Source organism: Lithobates pipiens, unplaced genomic scaffold, assembly GCF_037356315.1.
Source record: "Lithobates pipiens isolate NorthernLeopardFrog02 unplaced genomic scaffold, aLitPip1_a1.2 Scaffold_13, whole genome shotgun sequence".
NCBI classification, from domain to species: domain Eukaryota; kingdom Metazoa; phylum Chordata; class Amphibia; order Anura; family Ranidae; genus Lithobates; species Lithobates pipiens.
This window is the reverse complement of record NW_027507718.1, coordinates 197,797,242-197,821,717: the sequence shown is the minus strand read 5'-3', so window position 1 is coordinate 197,821,717 and position 24,476 is coordinate 197,797,242. Positions and strand designations below refer to the sequence as shown.

The 24,476-nt window shown below is 42.6% G+C and overlaps 1 protein-coding gene across 2 annotated transcripts in view; it reads left to right on the top strand.

Annotated features, from left to right (window-relative positions):
* LOC143974564 (neuronal acetylcholine receptor subunit alpha-7-like) overlaps positions 1–24,476 on the top strand; it is a 290,385-nt gene that overhangs the window by 254,806 nt on the left and 11,103 nt on the right. For both annotated transcript variants that reach the window (XM_077476094.1, XM_077476095.1), the window contains one exon: positions 24,077–24,186. In XM_077476094.1, the coding sequence (XP_077332220.1) occupies positions 24,077–24,186 (110 nt within the window). The remainder of the gene's footprint in view (positions 1–24,076; positions 24,187–24,476) is intronic.

Sequence of the window (24,476 nt, the reverse complement as noted above, 5' to 3'; positions counted from 1 at the left end):
TTGAAGGTTCTGTGGGCCTCTTCTATGAATTATGATCTTTAGTTCTTTCCATAGATTTTCTATTGTCTTCAAGTCAGGTGATTGGCTGGGCCATTCTAGCAGCTTTATTTTCTTTCTTTGAAACCAATTAAGAGTTTCCTTGGCTTTGTGTTTGGGATCATTGTCTTGCTGAAATGTCCATCCTCGTTTTATCTTCACCATCCTGGTAGATGGCAGCAGATTTTTATCAAGAATATCTTGGTAGTTTGCAAGTACCATATCCTGAAAAACAGCCCCACATCATGATGTTCCCACCTCCAAACGTCACTGTTGGTATGATGTTTTTGGGGTGGTGTGCAGTGCCATTTGACCTCCAAACATGGTGTGTATTATGGCATCCAAACTGTTAAAATTTGGTCTCATCTGACCAGACTATATTATTATTATTATATCTAAATGTTGTGCAGTAAACTTTAAATGAGCTTCAACATGCTTTTTCTTTAGCAATGGAGTCTTGCATGGGGAGCATGCATACAGGCCATGGCAGTTGAATGCATTCGATATTGTTTTTTTTTTTTAAACAATTGTACCTATTAATTTCAGGTCTTTATGAAGCTCTCCACAACTGGTCCTTGGCTCTTGACAACTCTTCTGATAATTCTTTTCACTCTTCTTTTAGAAATATTGCAAGGAGCACCTGGTTGTAACCGGTTTATAGTGAAATTATGTTCTTTCCATTTCTTGATTATGGCCCCAACAGTGCTCTGTGGAACATTCAGAAGTTTAGAAATCCTTCTGTAACCAATGCCATCAGCATGTTTTGCATCAATAAGCTTGTGAAGGTCTTAAGAGAGATCTTTGCTTTTACCCATCTTAAGAGGTTTCTTGTGTGACACCTTGGTAATGAGACACCCTTTTGTAGGTAATTAGTTGAATCTGAACCTGCTGATATTGATTTAGACTCACAAGGGGAAGGATTGCTTTCTAATTACCTATAGATTTCAGCTGGTGTCTTGGCTTTCCATGCCTTTTTTTATTCATAGATAAAAACAGAGGGCACACTGGCCTAGTGCATTTTTGTCATGTTTCATTCAGGTGTGAGGCCAAATTGCTGAGAGGGCGCCCCTTCTCGCTAAGTGCAACACACCCCTGGGAGTGATACAGGGAAAGCTGTGCCCAAAGAAGCACAGTCTGCCGGCACTGCTGTTGGATGGGCTGGTTAACAGAGAGCAGCTGGGGTGCGCTGGGTAGACAGTGTTGACAGTAATGCAAGGTGGTACCACAGGTAAAGAACAGCAGGGTGAACTAGGAACAAGTCAGTAGCCAGGCCAGGGGTCATACACAGTAAAATCAATCCGAGATAGGTACAGGAGCAAGCCAGGTCATACACTGAGGGAAGGAGATTAGAGAGTAGTCAGCCGGTCCGGAATCAATCACAATGGAGCAGACAGGAGCAGAGGTCAAGATGTGAGAAAGGAGTTAAGCCAGAGGTTCAAGATAAAAGGGTACAGCAAGCTGGGTAGCAGGAAGTCCAAAGGATCAGGATACACAAGGCACAGGAGATACAGGGAGCTGAAGACAAACCAGAAATCTGTATGTGTCAGTGGCAGGTTTAAATAGGTCTGAGGGCGCCAACATCTATTACTTCGTGTGCGTGCGTCTGTGCGCACCCACCGACGCGCATTTGCGTGCGCACAGGGATTCGTCAAGAGCATCCATGATGATTACTGGCAGGATTGCCCATTCTTCGGCCATTTCCCTGACAATTATCCAATGACAAATTTATTTAAAAATAACATAAAATATATCTACTGACAAATGTAGATGGCAAAACACTCATACGGCCACTGCAAGTAGCTGCAGTCTCTCAGCTTTGCCAAAGCCTCTACCTTAAGGAGGACCTTACCGTTGTCCCTGCTGGCTGATCCGTTTCAAAGGATATCCTTCTTCCTCAGAGCCCATAAAAAAAAAAAATATCCATTGCAAAACATTGATATCTTCTTGATAAAGACAAGTTGCATCTTGTCAAAATATTGATATATTAAGATTTATGGTTATACTCCATATTTTAAGACCAGCGAGAGCTTCTCCCATTTGGCTATATATATATGAAAAGTATAAACAAAGGTTCTAACAACTGTATGCAAAACAGAAAAAAAATGGTTGGAGTTCCACTTTTGAAACTTACATTTAAAAAAAAAGGAATCTGTAATATTTGCTTCTGATATTTGTTATTCAAACAGATTTGTCATTTGAGCTGTTATCAAATAGCCATTGTTCACAACTTAAACCATGCATGATATTCAACACAGAAATTCTCCAATACAAACGGTTATGCTTCAAAGACTTAAACCTCTGCTTATACATCCATTCATAAAGAGAGCTTGAAATTGCTAGAAGAATAAGAGCAGATTACACAGCTGTATGGCATTGTTAGAATATTGAACTATTTGTAATCATTATTACAATGTAATTCACAAAGAATGAAGTCTTATCTGCCATGCAAGGACACATTCCTCATTTCCCAGCAGATTGGAAAGATTTCATCTGCTTAAAGTAATCCATATGAAATGCAGAAAATTGAATGTTTTTATACTTTTGTTGTAATTGCTTTTCTGTTGTGTAGTCCTGTTCTGGGGGGGGGGGGGGGTATATATGAAATGACCATCACTACACAAACAACGACACTGATCTTTTCGACTATCTGGACACTTGAATCCCTAATAAATGAAACATTAACAGTGCCCTTGCACAAAAGGGGTCCTTGGGAATATGGAAGGAGCTCTCCTACTGCTGTAATCACCAATTCATATTCTTTAAACCCAAAGTGAGCTTTCAGTTTAAATCAGCTAAATACAATCCAGGTGCATCAAAACAACAGGTATGCAGTTATACAGTTTGTATCCTTCAGAAAGTAGCCACGGTCTGAGTAGAAACGTCTGTTCCCTACCAGCATACTGCAAAAATGTAAACTTGATCTGGAAAAGCTAGAGCTAGCTAATCTCGGTCTCCCACTTTAGCCATGGATTCAGTCCTGTATGGGTCAGTTGGGTGCTACATCTATTAATCTACTATTGATGATACACATTTTAAGAAGATATTGTAAATGTATATTTTCATAACATGTTATGGCACTGTCTTTTACAGTTTCAAAATACTTATCATAAGCTTGTTACACCCTTCTGTAGAAATGTACTATATTGTGGTAAAATAGAGTTGTTATTATGATGGATCATTTACTTTACAAGAAACCTTCGAACCAGAACAAATGCCACTGTAGAAAATTAGATGATTTTCTAGGCAGCATCTGTTATGCTAACTTCTGCAGAAAGGATGAGCATATTCTTTGACATAAAATTAGAGGCTTATTGATATCAAGGGGGTGAAAAGTTCAGCATCTGTTAATTGAGCTTATAGCTTGCTTCAGAAAATGATGTACTCTTTATAGACAAATCACTGAATGCTGATATGCATTAATTATAATTTTCTTATTTTTATTACGATAGACGTTTCCCATTGACTGCATGAGCAAAAGAGGTTACATAACTTAGAACTTTTGGTCACTTAAATGCCAGGACGTATTAAAAGGGCAATTTGAAAAAATAAGTAAACATCATTCATATCATAATACTTGCATTGTAACTAACAGAATTACTGTACTAACTTAACAATGATCAATACTTTTAACGCAAATTAAACTGAACTCCAGGCACACAGCTAAATGCATTGATTAGGTTATATGAGAGCTGTTTACCTGGCCAAACATTTGTATTTCTGTCCACCCAGTCAGAGACTGACACAGCTCTGGCACACGTCACAGCCCTACCTAGCAGGGCAGGAGACCTAATTTGCTGCTCTGTTGCAGTTAAGTAACATTTTCAGGTTCCGTCCCTACCTCTAACATGTGAGTGGATAGGGAATGCAGAAGCAGCAGACTGATAAGCTCATTGGATATCAATAATGGGTCTGATTTGTGACGGTTTATCGATTCTTGCTTGAAACCCCAACCTAAATTCAAACCGTATTAAAAGTCTATGGGGGCAAGCCTTTATAATAAATTCTAGTCATTTGCAACGCTTAAAAACAACCTTTTTTTAAATCTTGTACAGCAAACCAGGTCCTTTTTGATGATGATGATCATCTTAACCTTTTTTTTACGGTATTTAGATTGCTACACCTGATCTTTTATGAAGCAGTAATATGCCTGAATTGGAAGTGGTAGCAACAACAGATCTAAAAGCAATCCTAAAGTTTACACTTAAAAAATAAAGGTAATATCATAGAATTTGGCCAAAGGCAAAACAGTTTAATTATATAGTTGTGAGCTTCTTTTTTACAGTACCTTACTGCATTGTTCTAATTAAGTTTAATAAAATGTCTTTTTTTTGTGCACAAAATCACAACCCTGCATTCCCTAAATCATCCTGTATTCCTAATTATTGTCAAAATTATTAAAATATTCAAAACATATGCATATAGGTATCTAAGCAAGCACTTGAATGGGTGGCAAACAGAATGTGACAAGGTTTTATCTTGAAATTAAAATTAGAGTGTATTATCTAAGATACAACAGCCACAATTATTCACCTATGTTTATTGTTATATATGGAATGTATATAGAACTTAATTAGAACAATGCAGTAAGGTACTGTAAAAAAGAAGCTCACAACTATATTATTAAACTCTTTTGCCTTTGGCCACTTTCACTGATATTTAAGTTAGCATTGTCTATACTTTAATTAATTGCTCACTTTATATTTTTCCTCAGTGTGTGGTCTATCCAATATATAAATGTTGTTCTAGTGGCTGGAGCTTACTGCTGTTAGACTGTTCATATGTGCAATTGATTAGAGAGGAGGAAACTCCTGAGAACAACAAAGGAGGATTGTGTCAAGGGCTAGGGACAGCTTGCAATTGACTTGAGGGATTAGCTATTCTAATCCCACAGTCCTTTGCTATCCCCAGGGCCAGGGCACAGATATTTGAAATGTGGACCTTTTTGAATGTATCTACTGTTGGAGGGGAAAAAAAATTCTTAAGATCCCCCCATTCCAGGACCACTTTGGCAAAACTGCTGGCCTTTCAGAAATTTATGGCCTGTGCCTAGAAAGCTATAACTGTTGGTGGAACACTGTGTCAACAGCAGGGTACAAATGGACACATGGTCCTGCAAACATGAATAGGAATGCTACATTTCCTTAATAGCAAACTTGGTCAATCTTCTGGTGGCAGGGAAAGATGCAAAATGGGACACACCCTTGGTACTGGTGGTAACAACACCAATCTTCTCTGATGCGCAGTACCCCTCTTGCTCACTGACCTCATCCTTTGACTCCTTAAAACCAGCTGTCCCTTATGAAAGCCTGTAGAATTTGCAACATTCCAGGCTAAACATTGCTATGCTGTTTTGCAGCTCATATGGCTAGGGAGCAGGAGCCTCGCTGAACAAGATCTACTGGCATCTCTCTAGGCCCAGGCTAAGAGTGGCTGACTTCATGCCATCTTCATGCCAAGCAAGGTTGTGGGTGATTTCATGCTGGCTGACTTCTTGCCATCTTCAGCCAAGCAAGGTTGTGGGTGACAACAACAATAACCTGCTGGCTGCCCTACATCTGGAAAAAAAAAATCACACATGTACATTTGTCAGGGCAAATACGTTTGTGGCTACTTTAGGCAGCCATACTCAGCCTTACGAGCACTGTAAATACCAAATTCAGCTGTCTTCAGGCTGGCCACATGACTCGCGCCCGCTTTATAGTATCAGACATGACTTCTGCGGAGGAGACGAGTGGTCATGTGATTTCCCCGAATGACGTCAGAGGGAGATCACGGCCCCTCCCTCAGAAGCAATAGATCAGAACTGTAAAGTGGCTGCGAGTATTGTGACTGGCCTGAAGACATCTGAAATTAGGTATTTACAGCGCTTGTTTTTTTAAACTACAGACACAGTGTGCTATAGTAGCCTCTAATAGAGGGGCTGGCCTAGGTTTATATGGATGGGTTAACAAACCCTTTAACAACGTTTTCGCTTGATCCCAAACTGAAACCGTTTGTTATCAACCTTTGGCTTGTTCCTTAATTAAGTTTCCGCTTGATCCCAGCGTGACGGATGAGACATCACACGCACTGGGAGCCTGTAGAGGGGAAAGCCCTTTAGGTAGGCAGTCTTTCAGAAGCTGCTATTGGTTCATCCAGGCCAAGGAGAAAGCCATTTCAGCCTAAAACCTAACACAGTGATCCAGGTCAGACTATCTGTGATGCCCTTTATCTGTGGCCGTCTCTGAGGTGGACCATTTGTTCCATCTCACCTGCCCAGCTTACCTGGTGGTAAACTGATCCTATGTAGGTCTCTTTTTTTATCAAGTGCATGAGCATACAAAATGCTAAATGAACTATTATACGAATACAGATATCTTTATTATTACCTGTGAAGAAAGGCGTTTAAAGCCAAAAATGCATCAGGTACATTGGAGAATCACTAAGTATCTGTATATTTCATACACCAATTTATATTGGCAATTTTGTATTTGTCTTTGCACAGACATGATTTTATTGATATGCTTCAATTTCTTTTGTAATAAAATGTATACTTTTTAACAATTTGATGTTCACGTCGCCTTCAAAGTCCCGCTCCTAAGGGGAATATTTCTTGGTTCTTGATCCCAACGTGCAACCACTTGTTACCGCTATAGCTACAGATCTCTGGGCCAAAACCCTAGCCATGACAGTTGGCCATGCTGTAAAAGCTGTTCCCCTTCATCTCTTCCATCTCCCTTTCTATAAGAAATTGTACCACTAAACTCTGATACAAGCTTTACTGATATTAAGGTCCTTGTTTGTGCGCTTTGTATTATGGGGTGAAAACTCTCTGCTCCTTTCTCCCACAATTTCCTTCTTGTAAATCACAATGTTACTTTTTCTCCAATTAAAACTAGAGATGAGCGGAACATACCTGGTTTTGTTTCATGCAGCGTTTGACGAACATTTGATAAGTTTGGATACCAAATATGAACCCCATTGAAATCAATGATAGCCAAATCTGTAAAATTAATAATAGCCATTTTCTTGGCTGTTGGACCAGAAATTAGCCATGGCATGGGGGACTTGGCAAGGACCAGGGCAAACATTGAACAACTTGATTTATGGGGAAGCAGTGATTTTAAAAATGCCTAAAGTGAGCATTATAATGTTCAGTTCCTATAAATAAACTTTCTGGGGGGGGGGGTGCGGAAACCTGCCTGCGAGGTGGCGCATCTGTAGGATGTATAACACCTACTACAGCAACATTGTAATTTACAAGGGGAAAAATGCTGTTTCAATGCCTGTAAATCACATCCAGCTGCCAGTTTGGATTTGTTAAGTGTCTGGCATGAGGGACCTTTAGTGAAAATATTATTTTATTATTTACTGGCGATTTAAAAGGGATGTTTTTCATTCTATGCAAATGTCACTTTTGCTGTAGTACATCCTACAACAAAACCCTCAGATCTCCCCCTCCTGAACCATACCAGGTCACATGTCCTCAACAGGGGGCAGGAGGCAAAACCTTGTCTCAATGTTGACGATAACAAGTGCCCTCTTCCCCACTGTACAGATGGTTGTGGAGATCTATGGCCAGAGGGCTCATCTGTATCTGGAAGCCTTCTTTAACAACAAGGGGGCACCCAAATAATTGTAGTAACCCTACTCATTCACAAAAAAAGTAAACAGTAAATATAAACATTTAAACTGTTTTTGACACATACTTTATTTAAAGAAAAAAAGGTGTAAATCCATCTTCAATCATGTCATTCAGAGATACAGATTCTTGTTGATCATGATGGGCAACACTCCCAAGAGAAGAAAAATACTAACCCTAACGTCTCACTAATTAAACTACAGCTCCCCACACTGTCATTACCATAAAAAGAAGGACCAGAGATAGTGGTGACATTGTAAAAATATGGGCATGGACATATTAAGCCAATGATTCCCCTTCCACCCCCAATACCTAACCCCTTTGCTTGCGCAACTGAAAACATACTTCTCAGTGACAATATTAGCTAAAGAAAAGTTTGCTCAATATTAAAAAAATCACGTTTCTCTATCATAGACTTTATTGTGTGGCACCACACTTCCATTTTCTTTTGCTTTAAACAAATGGATGGTTGTTGGCTTTCTAATAGGGGACCCTAGAAATGGTAAAGAATACCACTGGTTCTGGTACAAATTCCTTTCCTTTCTTCTTTGCCATATGGATTTTTGTCCTATTCTTGCTGTTGCTAAATACCGTCAGTGAAACAGTTAATATAAAGATTATTTTTCTCAGTCATATAAGGATTCTAAATATCAAGAACAGCTTGTGGCAGACACTTTCTTTCACAGAAACAGTGAGAAGTAATAGCCAACCAGCTTGGTGTCTAAAACCGTAGGCAGCATATGTACCTATCGGATTTCTGTAGCGATAGGAAACAATCTGAAATAACATTCCTTTGAAGGTGATGACCCTAATTCAACCCAGCCAAGCAAAAATAATTTAGCTTGCCCTGTTAGATGCCCTCTGGAAGCTTATCATTACCTATCATGTCTGGCAATGATCAGGGATAAGCAAGCATCCGTTGATGGAGCCAATTGTTATTTTTCTGCTTGGCCATTTTGCGTTTCAGTTCAGTTTGTGTCAAAGAATCTAGCTTTGGCTGAAAAGAACCTTGGAATCAAATTCCTTTTTTCTTATATACATATATGTAACTCAATAGCAGCAGTTCACATCCAAAGAAGATTCAAAATTGGTCGCATGTATCTGTCATGATTCAATTTTTTCCTGTTCCAGAGGTTCCAATAGGACATTTGGGGGAAGAAAATTGACTTTAGATAAAAGCAAGGATACCTTTGCCTTCCTATTATCAACCAATTGAGAGGAAGGAGGATTTGGCTTGTGTAATAACACATTAACTAATGTGAGATATTTATACAAGACTGGACCTGCAAGTGTGGCCTTCCACTGCTCTTAGCTTACAGATGTTATACTGTGTATATCTGGCCAAGACAGCATGGAACATTTAACTGCCAGTTCTTATTACTTCTAATATGGGGAGATCTTGAGAACATTACAGTGCCAATTGCTGCCTTTATTTAATAAATGTTTTCAGTCTATTTTTGTTCCTCTCATCTTTCCAATATGTCTATCAGCATTCATTGCTCTCTGTGGTCTGTTGCTGTGTCCTGTAATATTTGATATATTGTTTTATTTTTCCAGAGAATGTTATAGCTATGTATACTGCACCATAAGGTGATTTTATTTGATCAGGTCTGTATTTTGTGAGGTAAGGTTAAATAATATATTTTGCAACATTTCCCACGTCAGTTTCAGATATACTGCTTATTTTGATGTTCCTTCCAAGTTATTGTACTGAATTGTATAAGTTGACATCTGGTTCAGTAAATCAGATTTTATTTTGTTTATAGAATTTTTAAAATGACTTTGTTTTAACTGTCACTACCAGAATAGAAAAAATATTAATGTAGTGTAGGGATGGCCGAACTGTTCGCCCGGCGGTCGTTTCGCGGGAAATTTTGCGTGTTCGCGATTCGCCCGATCGGCGGACTATTGCTGCTGTTCGCCCGGCGGACATATGTGTTTACGGTGTGTAAGAACTTTGACCCATGATGACACATCCATCATGGGGTACAAGACAGCCAATTGAGACATTTCAGCACATGGACAATTGGACATTCCCCCTACCTTATAAATAGACCTGATCTGGCGGCCATTTTACATTCTGTCTTATTTCAGTGTAGGGACAGGACGCTGTGTGGAGCAGGGAGAGACTGTAGTGACACAAATCGCTAGCTATTAGGTCCACAAAAGTCCTTTTAAGGACTGGTATGGTATAGGTGTAGTACAGTATATAGGGTTGAGTGCACTGCTGTGCTGGTGATTGCAGCAGCCTGTCTTTTGTCAGTGCAGGGAGGGACAGGACACTGTGTGCAGCAGGGACAGCCAGTTTAATCACTAGCTATTACTATTAGGTCCATAAAGGTCCTTTTAAGGACTGGTATAGGTGTACAGTATATAGGGTTCAGTGCATTGCTGTGTTGGTGATTGCAGCAGCCTGTCTTTTGTCAGTGCAGGGAGGGACAGGACACTGTGTGCAGCAGGGACAGTCAGTTTAATCACTAGCTAGCTATTACTATTAGGTCCAAAAAGGTCCTTTTAAGGTGTACAGTATATAGGGTTGTACACGTATAATATACTTTCTTCCAAATATAGAAAGAATATTATACTTGACTGCTGCCCTATTCTGCAGCAGTCCTTTATCAGCGTAGGGACTGAGGTACAGTCTGCAAATCACTAGCTACTTGGTCCACAAAGGTCCTTGTAAGGACTGGTATAGGTGTACTATTTGGAGGGTTGTGGTGCACTGCTGCAGATTGCTGCCCTATTCTGCAGCAGTCCTTTATCAGTGTAGGGACTGAGGTACAGTCTGCAAATCACTAGCTACTTGGTCCACAAAGGTCCTTGTAAGGACTGGTATAGGTGTACTATTTGGTGTGCAGTATATAGGTGTGTAATACACATATAAAATACTTGCACATATAGAAAGCATAGTATAGTGCATTTCCACTGTGCAGCATTGTGACTGCTGAGTGGTTCTGCAGCGATACTACAGAGAGCGACAAACGCAATAAAAAAAAGTATTATAACTGTTGTGATAGATCAGTGGCCCCCAAAAACAACAGATTGAAGCGGGGTGTTATATACCTTCTTCCACATACATACTGCACTTCTCTAGAGACTTTTGTCACAGGGTCATTTAAAAAACGACAGGCAGAGGAAGAGGCAGGCCCTTCCGCAGGAGTGGTAGGGGTAGGGTAGGAGCAACAGACTTGAGCCAAAGTGGCAAATTGCAGAAGGTGCATGCGATTACGTCAAAGGATGCACCAAACTTGGTTGAGTGGCTCATTCAGCCTTACTCTTCTGCACCCTCCTCATCCTCTCGATCTGCACCCTCTTCTTCACTCTCTGCTATGTGCACCCCCAAAGACACTACCACCACCACCACAATATACCTTCCGCTTGAGTCACAGGAATTATGTTCTGATCCATATGAATACATTTCCGATGCGCAGCCACTCTTGGCATTGGAACAGGAAGAGGAGGTAGCAACAACTGCCGCTCAGCAGGTGATCATCTCCTGCACCCTCGTCATAGCCTACCCTGACCTTTCCTCTCCTCCATTGCCTTCATGCGTTCTTGAGTCCTGAATTGTCAAAATTTCACATATAAAAGAAAGAATGCTTGTAGTTGTCGATCCCAGATTCACTTCATACATGTGTTATGTCAGTGACCATGTGGTGGGACTATGTGTGCACAGCTAGTAATTATTTTGTGGCTGGAAATATGACCTGTAGGTTTTTAAAGTTCGCCTGCCATTGAAGTCAATGGGGCCCATCGCAAACTTTGCGGTTCGCAAACTTTTGGCCGCGTTCGCGGTTCGCGTCCGCGAAACGTCCCATCGGAAGTTCGTCCATCTCTAATGTAGTGTCCACAAAGTAACAAATGATTCTATATAAAAGCCAGAGCTAAACTAAAGTGCCTTAAATTAATGGTTAAAGTGTCAATAAACGAAAATTTTAATTTTTCATTAGCGGCTCCAAAATACATTTGTCTGATTTTGTGTGCAAAAAATATGCAGTAAACAGTAAATACTTAGTCATTCTAGCGCTTCCTCGTTCCTGCTCAGCAAACCGATCTTCCCTGCGCAGTGATGCCCCCCATCTGCACATGCTCTGGTTTTCTCGTGCATGCTCACACATGGCTTCCTCTGTGCTTCTCATCTCACTCAGAAAAGCCTAACTTTATCTATTTTTTCAAACGTTCCCTCCCCCCTCTTCCTATCTATCCCTGCATACCCTGTATAAAAAAAGGTCTGTATACTTACCTCTTTTTAATGCAGTCCGGTCACATTATCTTGCAGCTCCAGCTCCCCTGTGTCAGTGATCAGCTGCTACAGGGAAGAGGATGGAGCCTCAACACTCCACAGTAGTTGTCAAGAGCTCCCTTAACCGCTTGAGCTCCGGAAGGTTTTACCCCCTTTATGACCAGGCCATTTTACAATTTTTACAGTGCTTGGAAAATGTATTCATACCCCTTGAAATTTTCCACATTTTGTCATGTTTCAACCAAACATGTAAATGTATTTTATTGGGATTGTATGTGATAGGCCAACACAAAGTGGCATATAATTGTTAAGTGGAAGGAAAATTATAAATGGTTTTCCAAATTTTTTGCAAAAAACATATCTGATAATTGTGGCGTGCATTTGTATTCACCCCCTTTACTCTGATACCCCTAACTAAAATCTAGTGGAAACAATTGCCTTCAGAAGTCACCTAATAGAGTCCATCTGTGTGTAATTAAATCTCAGTATACATACAGCTATTCTGTGAAGCCCTCGGAGGTTTGTTAGAGAACCTTAGTGAACAAACAGCATCATGATGGCCAAGGAACACACCAGACAGGTCAGGGATAAAGTTGTGGAGAAGTTTAAAGCAAGGTTAGGTTATAAAAATATATCCCAAGCTTTGAACATCTCATGGAGCACTGTTCAATCCATCATCCGAAATTGGAAAGAGTGTGGCACAACTGCAAACCTACCAAGACTTGACCATCCACCTAAACTGACAAGTCGGGCAAGGAGAGCATTTTTCAGAGAAGCAGCCAAGAGGCCCATGGTATTTCTGGAGGAGCTGCAGAGATCCACAGCTCAGGTGGGAGAATGTCTCTACAGGACAACTATTAATTGGACTCGTGCACTCCACAATTATGACCTTTATGGAAGAGTGAAGAAAAAGACAACTTCTCCTGCGCTCTGGTGTCTCGGTCTTCAAAGTGTGATACCGACAGTTTAAGATGGTAGTGTCAAAAAGGTTTTGCAGCCCTCCTTAGAATATTGGGTATTCAAATACTGCTTGTATTCAAAAACTGCTTGTTTTGGCTCTGGAGAAAGGGGTTCTCCCCTGAAACGCGTCAGCCGTTTACGTTGGGGTATTCATCAATCAATTTACCTGACATCAGATCTGGATGTGTCGATGTTTGGTGCGATGGATCCAATTGTATTGATCATGCCTTTTATCAATACTCGTTTGTGAGTAGCCATTTTGCTATTTGTTCTGTTCTGAATAAAGCTCTATTTATGGTAATGCACTAGGTCAGTGTGCCTTCCTTTTTTGTTTTGTTTTCTTTATGGAAGAGTGGCAAGAAGAAAGCCATTGTTGAAAGAAAGCCATAAGAAGTCCTGTTTTCAGTTTGCGAGAAGCCATGTAGGGGAGACAGCAAACATGTGGAAGAATGTAGTTTGGTCAGATGAGACCAAAATTGAACTTTTTTGCCTAAAAGCAAAACGCTATGTGTGGCAGAAAACAAACACTGCACATCACCCTGAACACATCATCCCCACCTTGAAACATGGTGGTGGCAGCATCATGTTGTGGAAATTCTTTCCTTCAGCAGGGACAGGGAAGCTTGTCAGAGTTGATGGAGCCAAATACAGGGCAATCTTATAAGAAAACCTGTAATGCCACGTATACACGATCAGACTATCCGGCGGACTTAGTCCGGCGGACAATCTGCCAGACTATGCAGCGGAGGTCCACCAGACTTTCCAAATGAGCGGACTTGCCCACACACGACTGGACTTTTCCGGCAGACTAGGTCCGGCGGACAATCTGCCGTACTTTTCAAATGAACTGACTTGCCCACACACGGAGTAAAGTCCGTTAGTTTTGAACGTGACTCCAGGTAGACGGGACTAGCGAAAGGAAGTCAATGTCGCCGCCTCCATCCGTGAGATTGACACCTTGCTAGCCCCCTCGTTTGGTATGGATTTTAAGGGAAAACCATACGCCGAAAAAACGGCATGGGGGTCCCACAAAGTCCATACCAGACCCTTATCCGAGCACGCAGCCCGGCCAGTCAGCAAAGGGGGTGGGGATGAGCGAGCGCTCCCTCCTGAACTGTACCAGGCTGCGTGCCCTCAACATGGGGGGTGCTTTGGGGAAGGAGGGGCCCTGCAGCCCCCTCACCCCAAAGCACCCTGTCCCCGTGTTGATGAGGACAAGGGCCTCTTCCCGACAACCCTGGCCGTTGGTTATCGGGGTCTGCGAGCGTGGGGCTTATCGGAATCCAGGAGCCCCCTTTAATAAGGGGGCCCCCAGATACTGGCCCCCCACCCTATGTGAATGAGTATGGGGTACATGGTACCCCTACCAATTCACCTGAGGGAAAAAGTGTTAATAAAAAAAACACAACACAGGTTTTTAAAGTAGTTTATTAGACAGCTTTGGGGGTCTTCTTCTGACTTGGGGGTTCTTCTCACCGGTCTCCTCCGCTATCTTCTGCTCTTTTACCACTCTTTTACTAGCGGAGGAGCCCGGCTTTCTCCATCATAGCCACCATCCAGGGGTCTTCTTCCAACTTTCGAGGGTCTTCTTCTGACTTTGGGGGTCTTCTGTTCTTCTCCCAGGGTCCCCCGCTATCTTCTTCCAGCTATTTTACTAGTTCGTCGCTGTCGCTGTTACCTTCTTCTTCCTCCTTCTTCTCTTTTTCCGATGTTGACACGATGCTCTCTCTGGCCATAATGCCAGGGATGCATTGCGTGGCGACTTATATAGGCATAAGGGGCGGAGTCACAGGGTGATGTCACATGGTCACCCCGCCCCTTATAATGTCACAGTCCCGGGGGTGCCCCCCTTCCCCAAAGCACCGGGTTGTTGTTGTTTTTTGCGATATTGTTTGTGAAAAGTTTGAAAGTCTTTATACCTGCATTAACAATTATAGAAGCAGTTAAATGCTACTTTAACTACTGGTATTGTTAATATGCTTTCTTTTTTTGGTTTATTGGTTTTACCGTATATACTCGAGTATAGGCCGACCCGAATATAAGCCGAGGCCCCCAATTTACCCCCAAAAAAACTGGCAAACTTATTGACTCGTGTATAAGCCGAGGGTGAGACATGCCTGTCCATCCCTGTGTGTGTGTCCGTCCATCCCTGTGTGTCCGTCCATCCCTGTGTGTCCGTCCATCCCTGTGTGTCCGTCCATCCCTGTGTGTCCGTCCATCCATCCCTGTGTGTGTGTGTGTCCATCCATCCATCCATCCCTGTGTGTGTGTGTCTCCATCCATCCATCCATCCATCCATCCCTGTGTGTGTGTGTCTCCATCCATCCATCCATCCATCCCTGTGTGTGTGTGTGTCTCCATCCATCCATCCATCCATCCCTGTGTGTGTCTCCATCCGTGTGTGTGTGTGTGTGTGTGTGTGTGTGTGTGTGTGTGTGTGTGTGTGTGTGTGTGTGTGTGTGTGTGTCCAGCCTACCTTTGTCCCGAGCCTCCGTCCCGTGCCTTGCCTCCTTGCCTCCGTCCCGTGCCGTGACTTGCCTCCTTGCATCCGTCCCGTGTCGTGCCGTGCCTTGCCGCCGCCGTCCCGTCCCGTCCCGTGCCGTGCCTTCCCTTGCCTCCGTCCCGTGCCCTCTTCGTCGGCGGCCATTGTAAAGTTCAAAAGCTGCGCCGCCGCCTTCGCCTGTGATAGGCGGAACACTGAATTTCCCAGCAGCCTGTGTTCCGCCTATCACAGACGTCGTATCATCCTCGTCCGTAGTACGAGGATGATACGATGTCCGTGATAGGCGGAACACAGGCTGCTGGGAAATTCAGTGTTCCGCCTATCACAGGCGAAGGCGGAGCCGGAGGCGCGGCTTTTGAATAGAATGGCCGCTGTCTGTCTGCTCGACACGCTGATCGAGCGGGCAGACAGCGATGACTCGAGTATAAGCCGAGGGGGGCACTTTCAGCCTCAAAAAAGAGGCTGAAAATCTCGGCTTATACTCGAGTATATACGGTAAGTGGAAGAAAAGCCTAACTTTAATTATTCTACATGTCTTTGATAAAAAAAATAAAAAAAATAGTTTTGCATGAAAATAAAGTGCTTACAAATTATGGTTTCTATACTGTAATTTTCCTTTCTTTCTTTTTTTTTACTACTAAAGGCAGTGGTCAGCGACTTATAATTGGTGCTGCAATAGTGCAGCAGGCAATCTAAAATTAACTGATACTGGTGGGGAATCACCAGTGACACTAAGACAGGGATCAGTGCTAATAATATACACTGTACTAATGACACTGGCTGGGAAGGGGTTAACATCTAGGGCGATCAAGAGGATAATGTGTGCCTAACAGTGTGTAATGTATGTAATGTGTGCTTTTACCACAGATCTCATTGTTTCATATCCCTGCTTTGCATGAGAGCGCCATAAGCCCAGATGCAGGGAGCAAGGCTCGTGTATGTCACTTTGCCTGTGTAGGCCACTTGTTCGTATTACATTGCGGGTGGGTGGTCGGCAATTGGTTAAACAGGGCAGCCAAAGCTGCAGGATCATGTGACTGGACGGGATTTAAAAAAGGGAAGTACACAGATCTTTTTTATACAGAGTATGCAGGATAAAAATTATAGTTTTGCAGCTGAGACGAGGCTACTAAAGAAAGTTCCCAGTGAGAGAACAACAGGCTTTAAGAATAGACCTCAAATTCAGAGACCCGTGGCAGGAATTGTCCTGCAAAAAAAAAAGATAGCTCTGCAGTTAAGACATAGTAACTAAAAACACTCCCAGTGAGAAGACTTTTTATTTAAACAGGACTCAAATCCAGAGACACAAAGCAGGAGTTTTCTTGCAAGTGAAAGGAGAAGGCGGTGACAAGAGGTAGCCATGCTGGCAGCAACCAAATTGAAATTTAAAGTGGATGTAAACACTATTCATAAAATCTGATCTCCCTTCGAAGCATTAAGTCCTGTGTCTTTCTGCTGCTCTGTTCCTCTGTTATGAGCATGATAACTTCTGACAAGTTCTCTGACCCAGGAGATAAAAGCAGCTGGAAATTTGTGTCGGGGAGGGAAGTTAGAGACAGATAAGTAGAGAGCTTGTCTATTCATAGCACAGCTTTGCAAGTTTCTTCCTTCCTTTGCCTTTCCTCCAATCAGCTCTCACAGTGTATGCCAAGAATCCCCTCCCACTGCTGAAACAGGAAGAAAAATTCCTAACACGATGTTCACTTTTCTTAAGAATATATAAAGCTGAAGACAGCAGATATACGTGTAAAATTTATGTAAGGAGATTTGTTTCGTCTCTGTGTATCATGTGCGGGTTTCCATCCACATTATGCAGCATTACTAAAATCCAATCTTTAATGCAATAATCCACTTTATTTTTATTAACGTCAGCTCCTGGTGCTGTCTATTGACAGGCATAATTAATTTACAGCAGGGCAGGCCACTACCTACACAGAATATCCCAACAAGCACCAGCTAGTGGTCCATTTTTAATACCCAGTAGCCTTCTATCATTTCAATATCAGTCCTGGAACCAATATAATAAGCAGTCAGAAGGGTCAAGCACTACCTATGATTGGTGCCAGTAGTCAAGTCTAGCCATTATGGTTTTAAAAATCAATTCAAAGCCATTCTAATGCTACCAACCTTGCTGACCCTGGAGGAGATGTTGGCAGCAGAGAAATGTTCAAACTTTTCCCACATCGGGAAATGCAGCAAAGAGGCACTGTTGAAGCACTTCTTCAAAGCAGCATATTTTGTGCTCCCTGTGGGATGGTTGTAGGATTGCCTCTGGGATCCAAAAAGGTAGGCACTTAATAGTTGTCCCTTTTCTTATTTATCCGAATGCAGGGATCATTCATAGGCATTGGAGCATCTTGGACCCCATATGCCTATATTCATCATCATTGTGAACAACATTGTTCTCTAACGGCTCACCCTGTCCATGTATAATGCTGTAGGTTTGGGACAGGTATCCAAGACAGAAACAGCTGCACATAAGGTTTAAGACGTGGGCTAGGAAATCCACATATGGGAGATTCCTCAGGTAAATAGCAGACAACAAGTTTGCACCATTACCACACATAACTTTGCTGGTTTTTGACTGGTGTGGGGTAAGGCCCTTTTTAGTCTGGGACTGAAGAAATGCAGGTAATTCTTTCCCGGTGTGTTTCCTTTCCCCCAGGTAAGCATTGCAGGTCAGTGTTTGCCTTGAACACTGCAGACCTTGCGTAAGCTCTGGGGCACTTGAGGGGGCTTGCTGGCCCTGATGCTGAGGAGGACTTGAAGGATGAAGTTACTGAAAAAGAAGGTGTAGATCTCACACAGCTGCCATCAGCTCTTGTAAATCAATGAGGCAGCACAAAAAAATTGTTTGCCCCTTGCTGCATCTATTCCAGGCACTGTACGATTACCCTAGATCACAGTAAATGATATACAGCATTGCTACAGGACCAAATGTCTGTGGTCACAGGTACATTGCAGCATGGTCCCACGTCAGAGATATTTTTCCTCTACATGAAGTTAGAGAGCTCTGCAGAGCTTGCACTGAGACACTGGGCGAGCTTCTGCAACATTTTGTTTTGCTAACAGGAACTGGGATAGTGAAATGCTTCAGGCAGGACCAGAGGGGTACCTAGGGTCTCCAGCGTCCTTGGCGAGAATCTATATTGGCGCCCCCCATCAGCACCCCCCCCTTCATTAATGAGTTAGAAGTTCAGTTGTTTGTTTTTTTTTACATCAATTTCCTTTCATTTTTAATTGTCTGCATATACATTAAAGATAATGTTTAGGTTATACAATCTCTTTTCAATGGTTTTGACTTTTGAAAAAAAATATTGCATATAAACCTAGTAATCAGATGAGATTTAAGATAAACACGTGGTATCACATTCAGAAGAAATATAAGACCTTATAAACCATAATAGGTTTTACATTTTTTCTAATATAACAAATTTTACATTTTTAAAGGTGCTAAATATAATAAAAGATAAGAATTTGTATTCATATTATGCTTATGCTTCATGTTGTGCTTAGCTTGGCTATCTAAAATTTCAACGTGACCTCATATCAGAAGAGGTCCCTGGTGTGCGCTGGGAGCTTTCTGAAATGTCACAAACTGACATATCATTCCTGTTTGTGCACTGCCATGCACAGTGTTGTAGTGCACCAAAAACAGTATAGTAATAAAGAACATCCTACTTGTTTTCACTTCAGTGGTGTGAACTGAACACACGGCACACAAAGAAAATTGCCCCCTCTATCCGCTGCACAGCACAGCTCAACGCAGGGTGGTGTGAATGGGCTTGGTTGGCACTATTGCTTGCGTGGGTGCCTGTCTGATTGCTCTTGTGCATAGGACAACCCATTCATTTTAATGCACTCCCCTACATGTGAAAAACACGGAAAAGAAGTCCCCGGCTCTTTTCTAAAAACATGCTGCATAGAATCGCATTCTGCCACAGCACCATTCAGTTTAGGATATGTGTTTGCAGATGCATGGGGGGTGCCATTGACAATTAGTGGCACCCCCACTCAAGTGCAGTGCATTTCCCTGTGTGTTGGGAAAGCATGTGATTTTGTGGGCTTTCCCAGTACACGTAGATGTCGATATAGAATGAATGTTCTATTTAAACCAATAGGTTCCTGGGAATGTCCTGTGTTCTATACAATCAGCAGCACCATAAAACCTGCCACTGTTATTGAACCATCACCTGTTCATATGCTCCTGACAGGGTATGAGTATTAGTGTCATGGTTGCCAAACAATCTAGAATAGGCTGTCAGTAAAAAAGAGAAAGAGAAAAAAACTGTATAAAAAAAAAAAAAAAAAAAAATCTTATTTACCCAAATTAAATAAAAAGTGGAATGCTTTTCGTTTGTAAGCTCTTCTGAGCAGGGCCCTCCTAATCCTCTTGTATGTTATTGTATTATAACTGTAGTGTCTCCCTTATATTTTCTAGTGCTGCGTAAACTATTGGTGCTATATAAATTCTGTATAATAATAATAATAATAATAATAATAAATGTTCTAGTACAGGGCGAGGCAAAGTTTTGAGCACAATGTGCCAAAAAATGTTTTCAAAGAAATTGAGCGTGCCGATTTTATAACAAAAAAAATGTCAACTTCACACTCTCAATCACTAAAATTATTTTTTTATAAAGTAAATGCTGTAAACTACTTTAGTAGTGAGAAATTAACATTCTGCACTCTCACACCTCAGATCAGCCCCAATTCCTGCAACTCCACACCTCAGATCACTGAACCCCCTGCTCATTTGCCCCACCACTGTACCCCCTGCTCATCTGCCCCACCACTGTAACCCCCATGCTCATCTGCCCCACCACTGTACCCCCATGCTCATCTGCCCCACCACTGTACCCCCCTGCTCATCTGCCCCACCACTGTAACCCCCTGCTCATGTGTTCCACCGATGTACCTCCTTTCTCCTCTGCTGCTCTGCTCCACCGCTGTAACCCCTGCTTTTCTGTCCCACCACTAAATCTCCTTCTCATCCTTTCACCACTGTTCCTCCTGCACATCTGCATCACCACTGTAACCCCCCTGCTCACCTGTCCCATCAATGTGCTCCCTTTTCTCATCTGCCCCACCACTTTACCTCCCTGCACATCTGCTCCACCGCCATATCCCCATGCTCTTCTGTCTCACTGCTGAATCACTTTCTCATCTGTCTTAACACTGAACCCATCTGCCCCATCAATACACCTCCTTTCACATCTGCCCCACTGCTTTACACCCCCTGCTATTCTTCCCCAACACTGTACCCCCCTGATCTTCATCCCCACCTCTGTACCCCCCAGGTCTTCAGCCCCACCTGTAAACTGTAATGCTTCTGCAGAGCATAGTGGGAATTTTAGTTCTATCATAGGCTGCAATGAAAGTGCAGAGCATGCTGACACTTGTAGTTCTATCACAGGCTGCAAGAGAGGTGCAGAGCATGTTGGGACATATAGTTCTATTATAGGCTGCAAGTGAGGTGCAGAGCATGCTGGGACATGTAGTTCTATTATAGGCTGCAAGAGAGGTGCAGAGCATGCTGGGACATGTAGTTCTATCATAGGCTGCAAGAGAGGTGCAGAGCATGCTGAGACATGTAGTTCTATTACAGGCTGCAAGAGAGGTGCAGAGCATGCTGGGACTTGTAGTTCTATCATAGGCTGCAAGAAAGGTGCAGAGCAAACTGGGACATGTAGTTCTATCACAGGCTGCAAGAGAGATGCAGAGCATGCTGAGACTTTTAGTTCTATCATAGGCTGCAATAGAGGCGCAGAGCATGCTGGGACTTGTAGTTCTAGCCCAGCCACCCAGTAACCTAAACTACAATGAAAGTGCAGAGCATTCATGCTGGGATCTGTAGTTCTATCACATGCTGCAATAGAGGAGCAAGGCATGCTGGAGCTTCTAGTCCTATCACAGGCTGCAAAGATCCTGCAGAGCATAGTGGGACTTTTAGTTCTATCACAGGTTGCAAGAGAGGTGCAGAGCATGCTGGGACTTGTAGTTCTAGCCCAGCCACACAGGAACCTAGGCAACATCGAAATTGCAGATCATTCATGCTGGGACCTGTAGCTCTATCACAGGCTGCAATAGAGGAGCAAAGCATGCTGAAACTTCTAGTCCTATCACAGACTGCAATAGAGGAGCAAAGCATGCTGAAATTTCTAGTCCTATCACAGACTGAAATAGAGGAGCAAAGCATGCTGAAATTTCTAGTCCTATCACAGACTGCAATGGAGGTGCACAACATGCTGGGATCTGCAGTCCTATCCCAGGCTACACTATATGTGCAGGCTGTACATCATTTTAGTTTCCTCCTTCCCAATCCCAGCCACTCTCTCCCCCTCCTCCCTGTCTATCTATAAAGCATGGAAAGGTTTGTACAGACCTGAAGTCAGTGCGTGTTCCTGCTCCCCCTCCTCTTGTGTGTATACAGAGCTGAATGAGAAGGGGGAGGAGACAGCTCTGGCCAACCTCTTGGTACGCCCCTGGGCAGGACAGCTTTTGAGGTGTCCTACTTGTTCTAATAAAGTTGCTCTGGAAGAAGAGTGGAATAGCAGTATGCAGCCCTGTCAATCTGTTGTAGCTATCAGACATACATGAGTATTTTTAGTATTTTGTTGGTGAAAGTCATGCAATAAGTGGAGTCTTGCAGATGGCTGTGTCCACCTCCAGTATTTGTTGGACTTTTTCAACAAAACAAGGAAAAGAGCAAAGAAAAACACAGCAATTTAAAGCCTCCAATTAGACATGTAGTATAAGCAATTCAGCTAGGAAATAACGTGTATGGTTGCTGAAGGTTATGGCATGAATAGATACACTATATTGTCAAAAGTACATAACATTAATAGCATCCCAGTCTTAGTCCGTAGGGTTCAATATTGAATTGACCCATCCTTTGCAGCTATAATAGCTTCATCACTTCTGAGAAGGATGACCACAAGGTTCAGGAGTGGATCTATGGGAGTTTTTGACCATTCTTGTGAGGTTGGATGAGATGGCCTGGCTCGCAGTCTCTGCTCTAATTAAGTTGGTAACTTACTAATTAAGAGTTCAGGACTCTTTGCAGGCCAGTCAAGTTCCTCCACCCTAAACTCGCTCATCCATGTCTTTATGGACCTTGTTTTGTGCACTGGTCCAAATCATTTGGTTGAGGGGAGATTATCGTCTGGGGTTGTTTTTCAGGGGTTAGGGTTGGGCTTGGCCCCTTAGTTCCAGTAAAGGTACTTCTTAAGGCATCAGCATACCAAGACATTTTCCACAATTTCATGCTCCCAACTTTGTGGGAACAGTTTGGGAATGCCTCCTTCCTGTTCCAACATGACTGTGCACCAGTGCACAAAGCATGGTCTATAAAGATATGGATGAGCGAGCTTGGGGTAGAGGAATTTGACTGACCTGCACAGAGTTCTAACCTCTACCCGATAGAACACATTTGGGATGAATTAAAGTGGAGACTGAGGGTCAGGCCTTCTCATCCACATGAGAGCCTGACCTCACAAATGCGCTTCTGAAAGAATGGCCAAACATTCCCATAGACACACTCCTAAACCTTGTGGACAGCCTTCCCAGAAGAGTTGAAGCTGCTTTATCTGCAAATAGTGGTCCAACTCAATATTGAACCCTACAGACGATGACTGGGGTGCCATTAAAGTTCATGTGCATAAAAAAGCAGGCGTCCCAATACCTTTGACAATATAGTATATGCGGATCCCAGATATGCAGATCCTGAATATGTACATCCATTTCAAATTGCACATTTCCTGATTCTCGATTAAATAAAGGTGCCTTTCCAAACAGATTCAATGCTTTATGCACCCACAGGGCCGCTGATAGGCCAGTACAACTGGCTCTGTTGTACCGGGCCCGACCAGCAGTGGGGCCCAGGCAACCTTAACAGAAAACGAATGAATGCAATGTAAAAAAAAAAAAAAAAAAAAAAAAAAAACTTTCAGCCACCATGACCTAACATCGTCCGTTATGGCATTAGCATAATGTGTGGCACTGTCTGCAGCATAATATGGCATTGGTAGCATGGGTGACACTGTCTGCAGGTAGCACATGCGTTATGGCCCATACCGCATGTGCTGCCTGCAGAGACAGTGTCACCCATGCCGCCACTGCCGTAATGTGCTGCAGAGACAGTTTCAAGGCGGGGTCTGGGGAGGGGCCACAGGCGGAGCCAGGGGTGGGGCTGAAGGAGGGACCAGGGGTGGAGCTGAAGGGGGCCCTGTCAGGTAGGCTGTACAGGGCCCCATGATTTCTATCAGCAGCCCTGTGCACCCATGCTCAGGAGAATTTAGAACAATGTGTGTGATCTGTCCAAGATGTCATTCAACAGTGATTCTCTGATCTAATCACTCATTTCTACATTGCTCTCCTGCTCTCTGCACTGCCTTGAGTGAAGCTGTAGATTAGAAGGAGCACTTGTCACATAGCACAAAGGATGACTATAAACAATATGTCAAGTCTTATAGAGGTGTTTGACAGAATAGTTTTTTTACTCGTAACTTCCTCTGAGTCATTCACTGTGGTTGCTCCAGCAGTATTGCTTTTTTTCTGATGATGGCAATGCTCTTCTTTATGAGCAGAGATCAATAGCAAGTCATTTTAGTACCCCTTATGAGCATTTCACCACTCTAACTTTTATTTGTTTTAATTTCTGTACAGCAATTGTCTACTGTAAAATTTAACATATTTTTTTAATATTTTGCAGCTCAATATTTTGCAAGCATTATGGTTATCGTGGGTCTTTCCGTAGTTGTGACAGTGCTAGTTCTACAATTTCATCATCATGATCCACAGGCAGGAAAAATGCCGAAATGGGTAAGTGTCTTAACTTAGCCATAGCCCTGTTTGTCAATATTTACTAGCCCCATCAGGGTTAGATCTACCATGTAAATTGTAATGTCTTACTCTTGGGAAAATTTAACCACTTGTTCATAATCATTGCACTAGCATCACATCAATTTCAGTGTTATAGGGCAATAGGGTGACTGCCATCGATTGTTTATAGTTTTCAGTAGTGAGAGAAATAATATCGTTCCCAAATAGCCCTATCTTATGTGTAAAATTACTCCCCATGGATTATAATAAAATACCACAAATCAATGTCA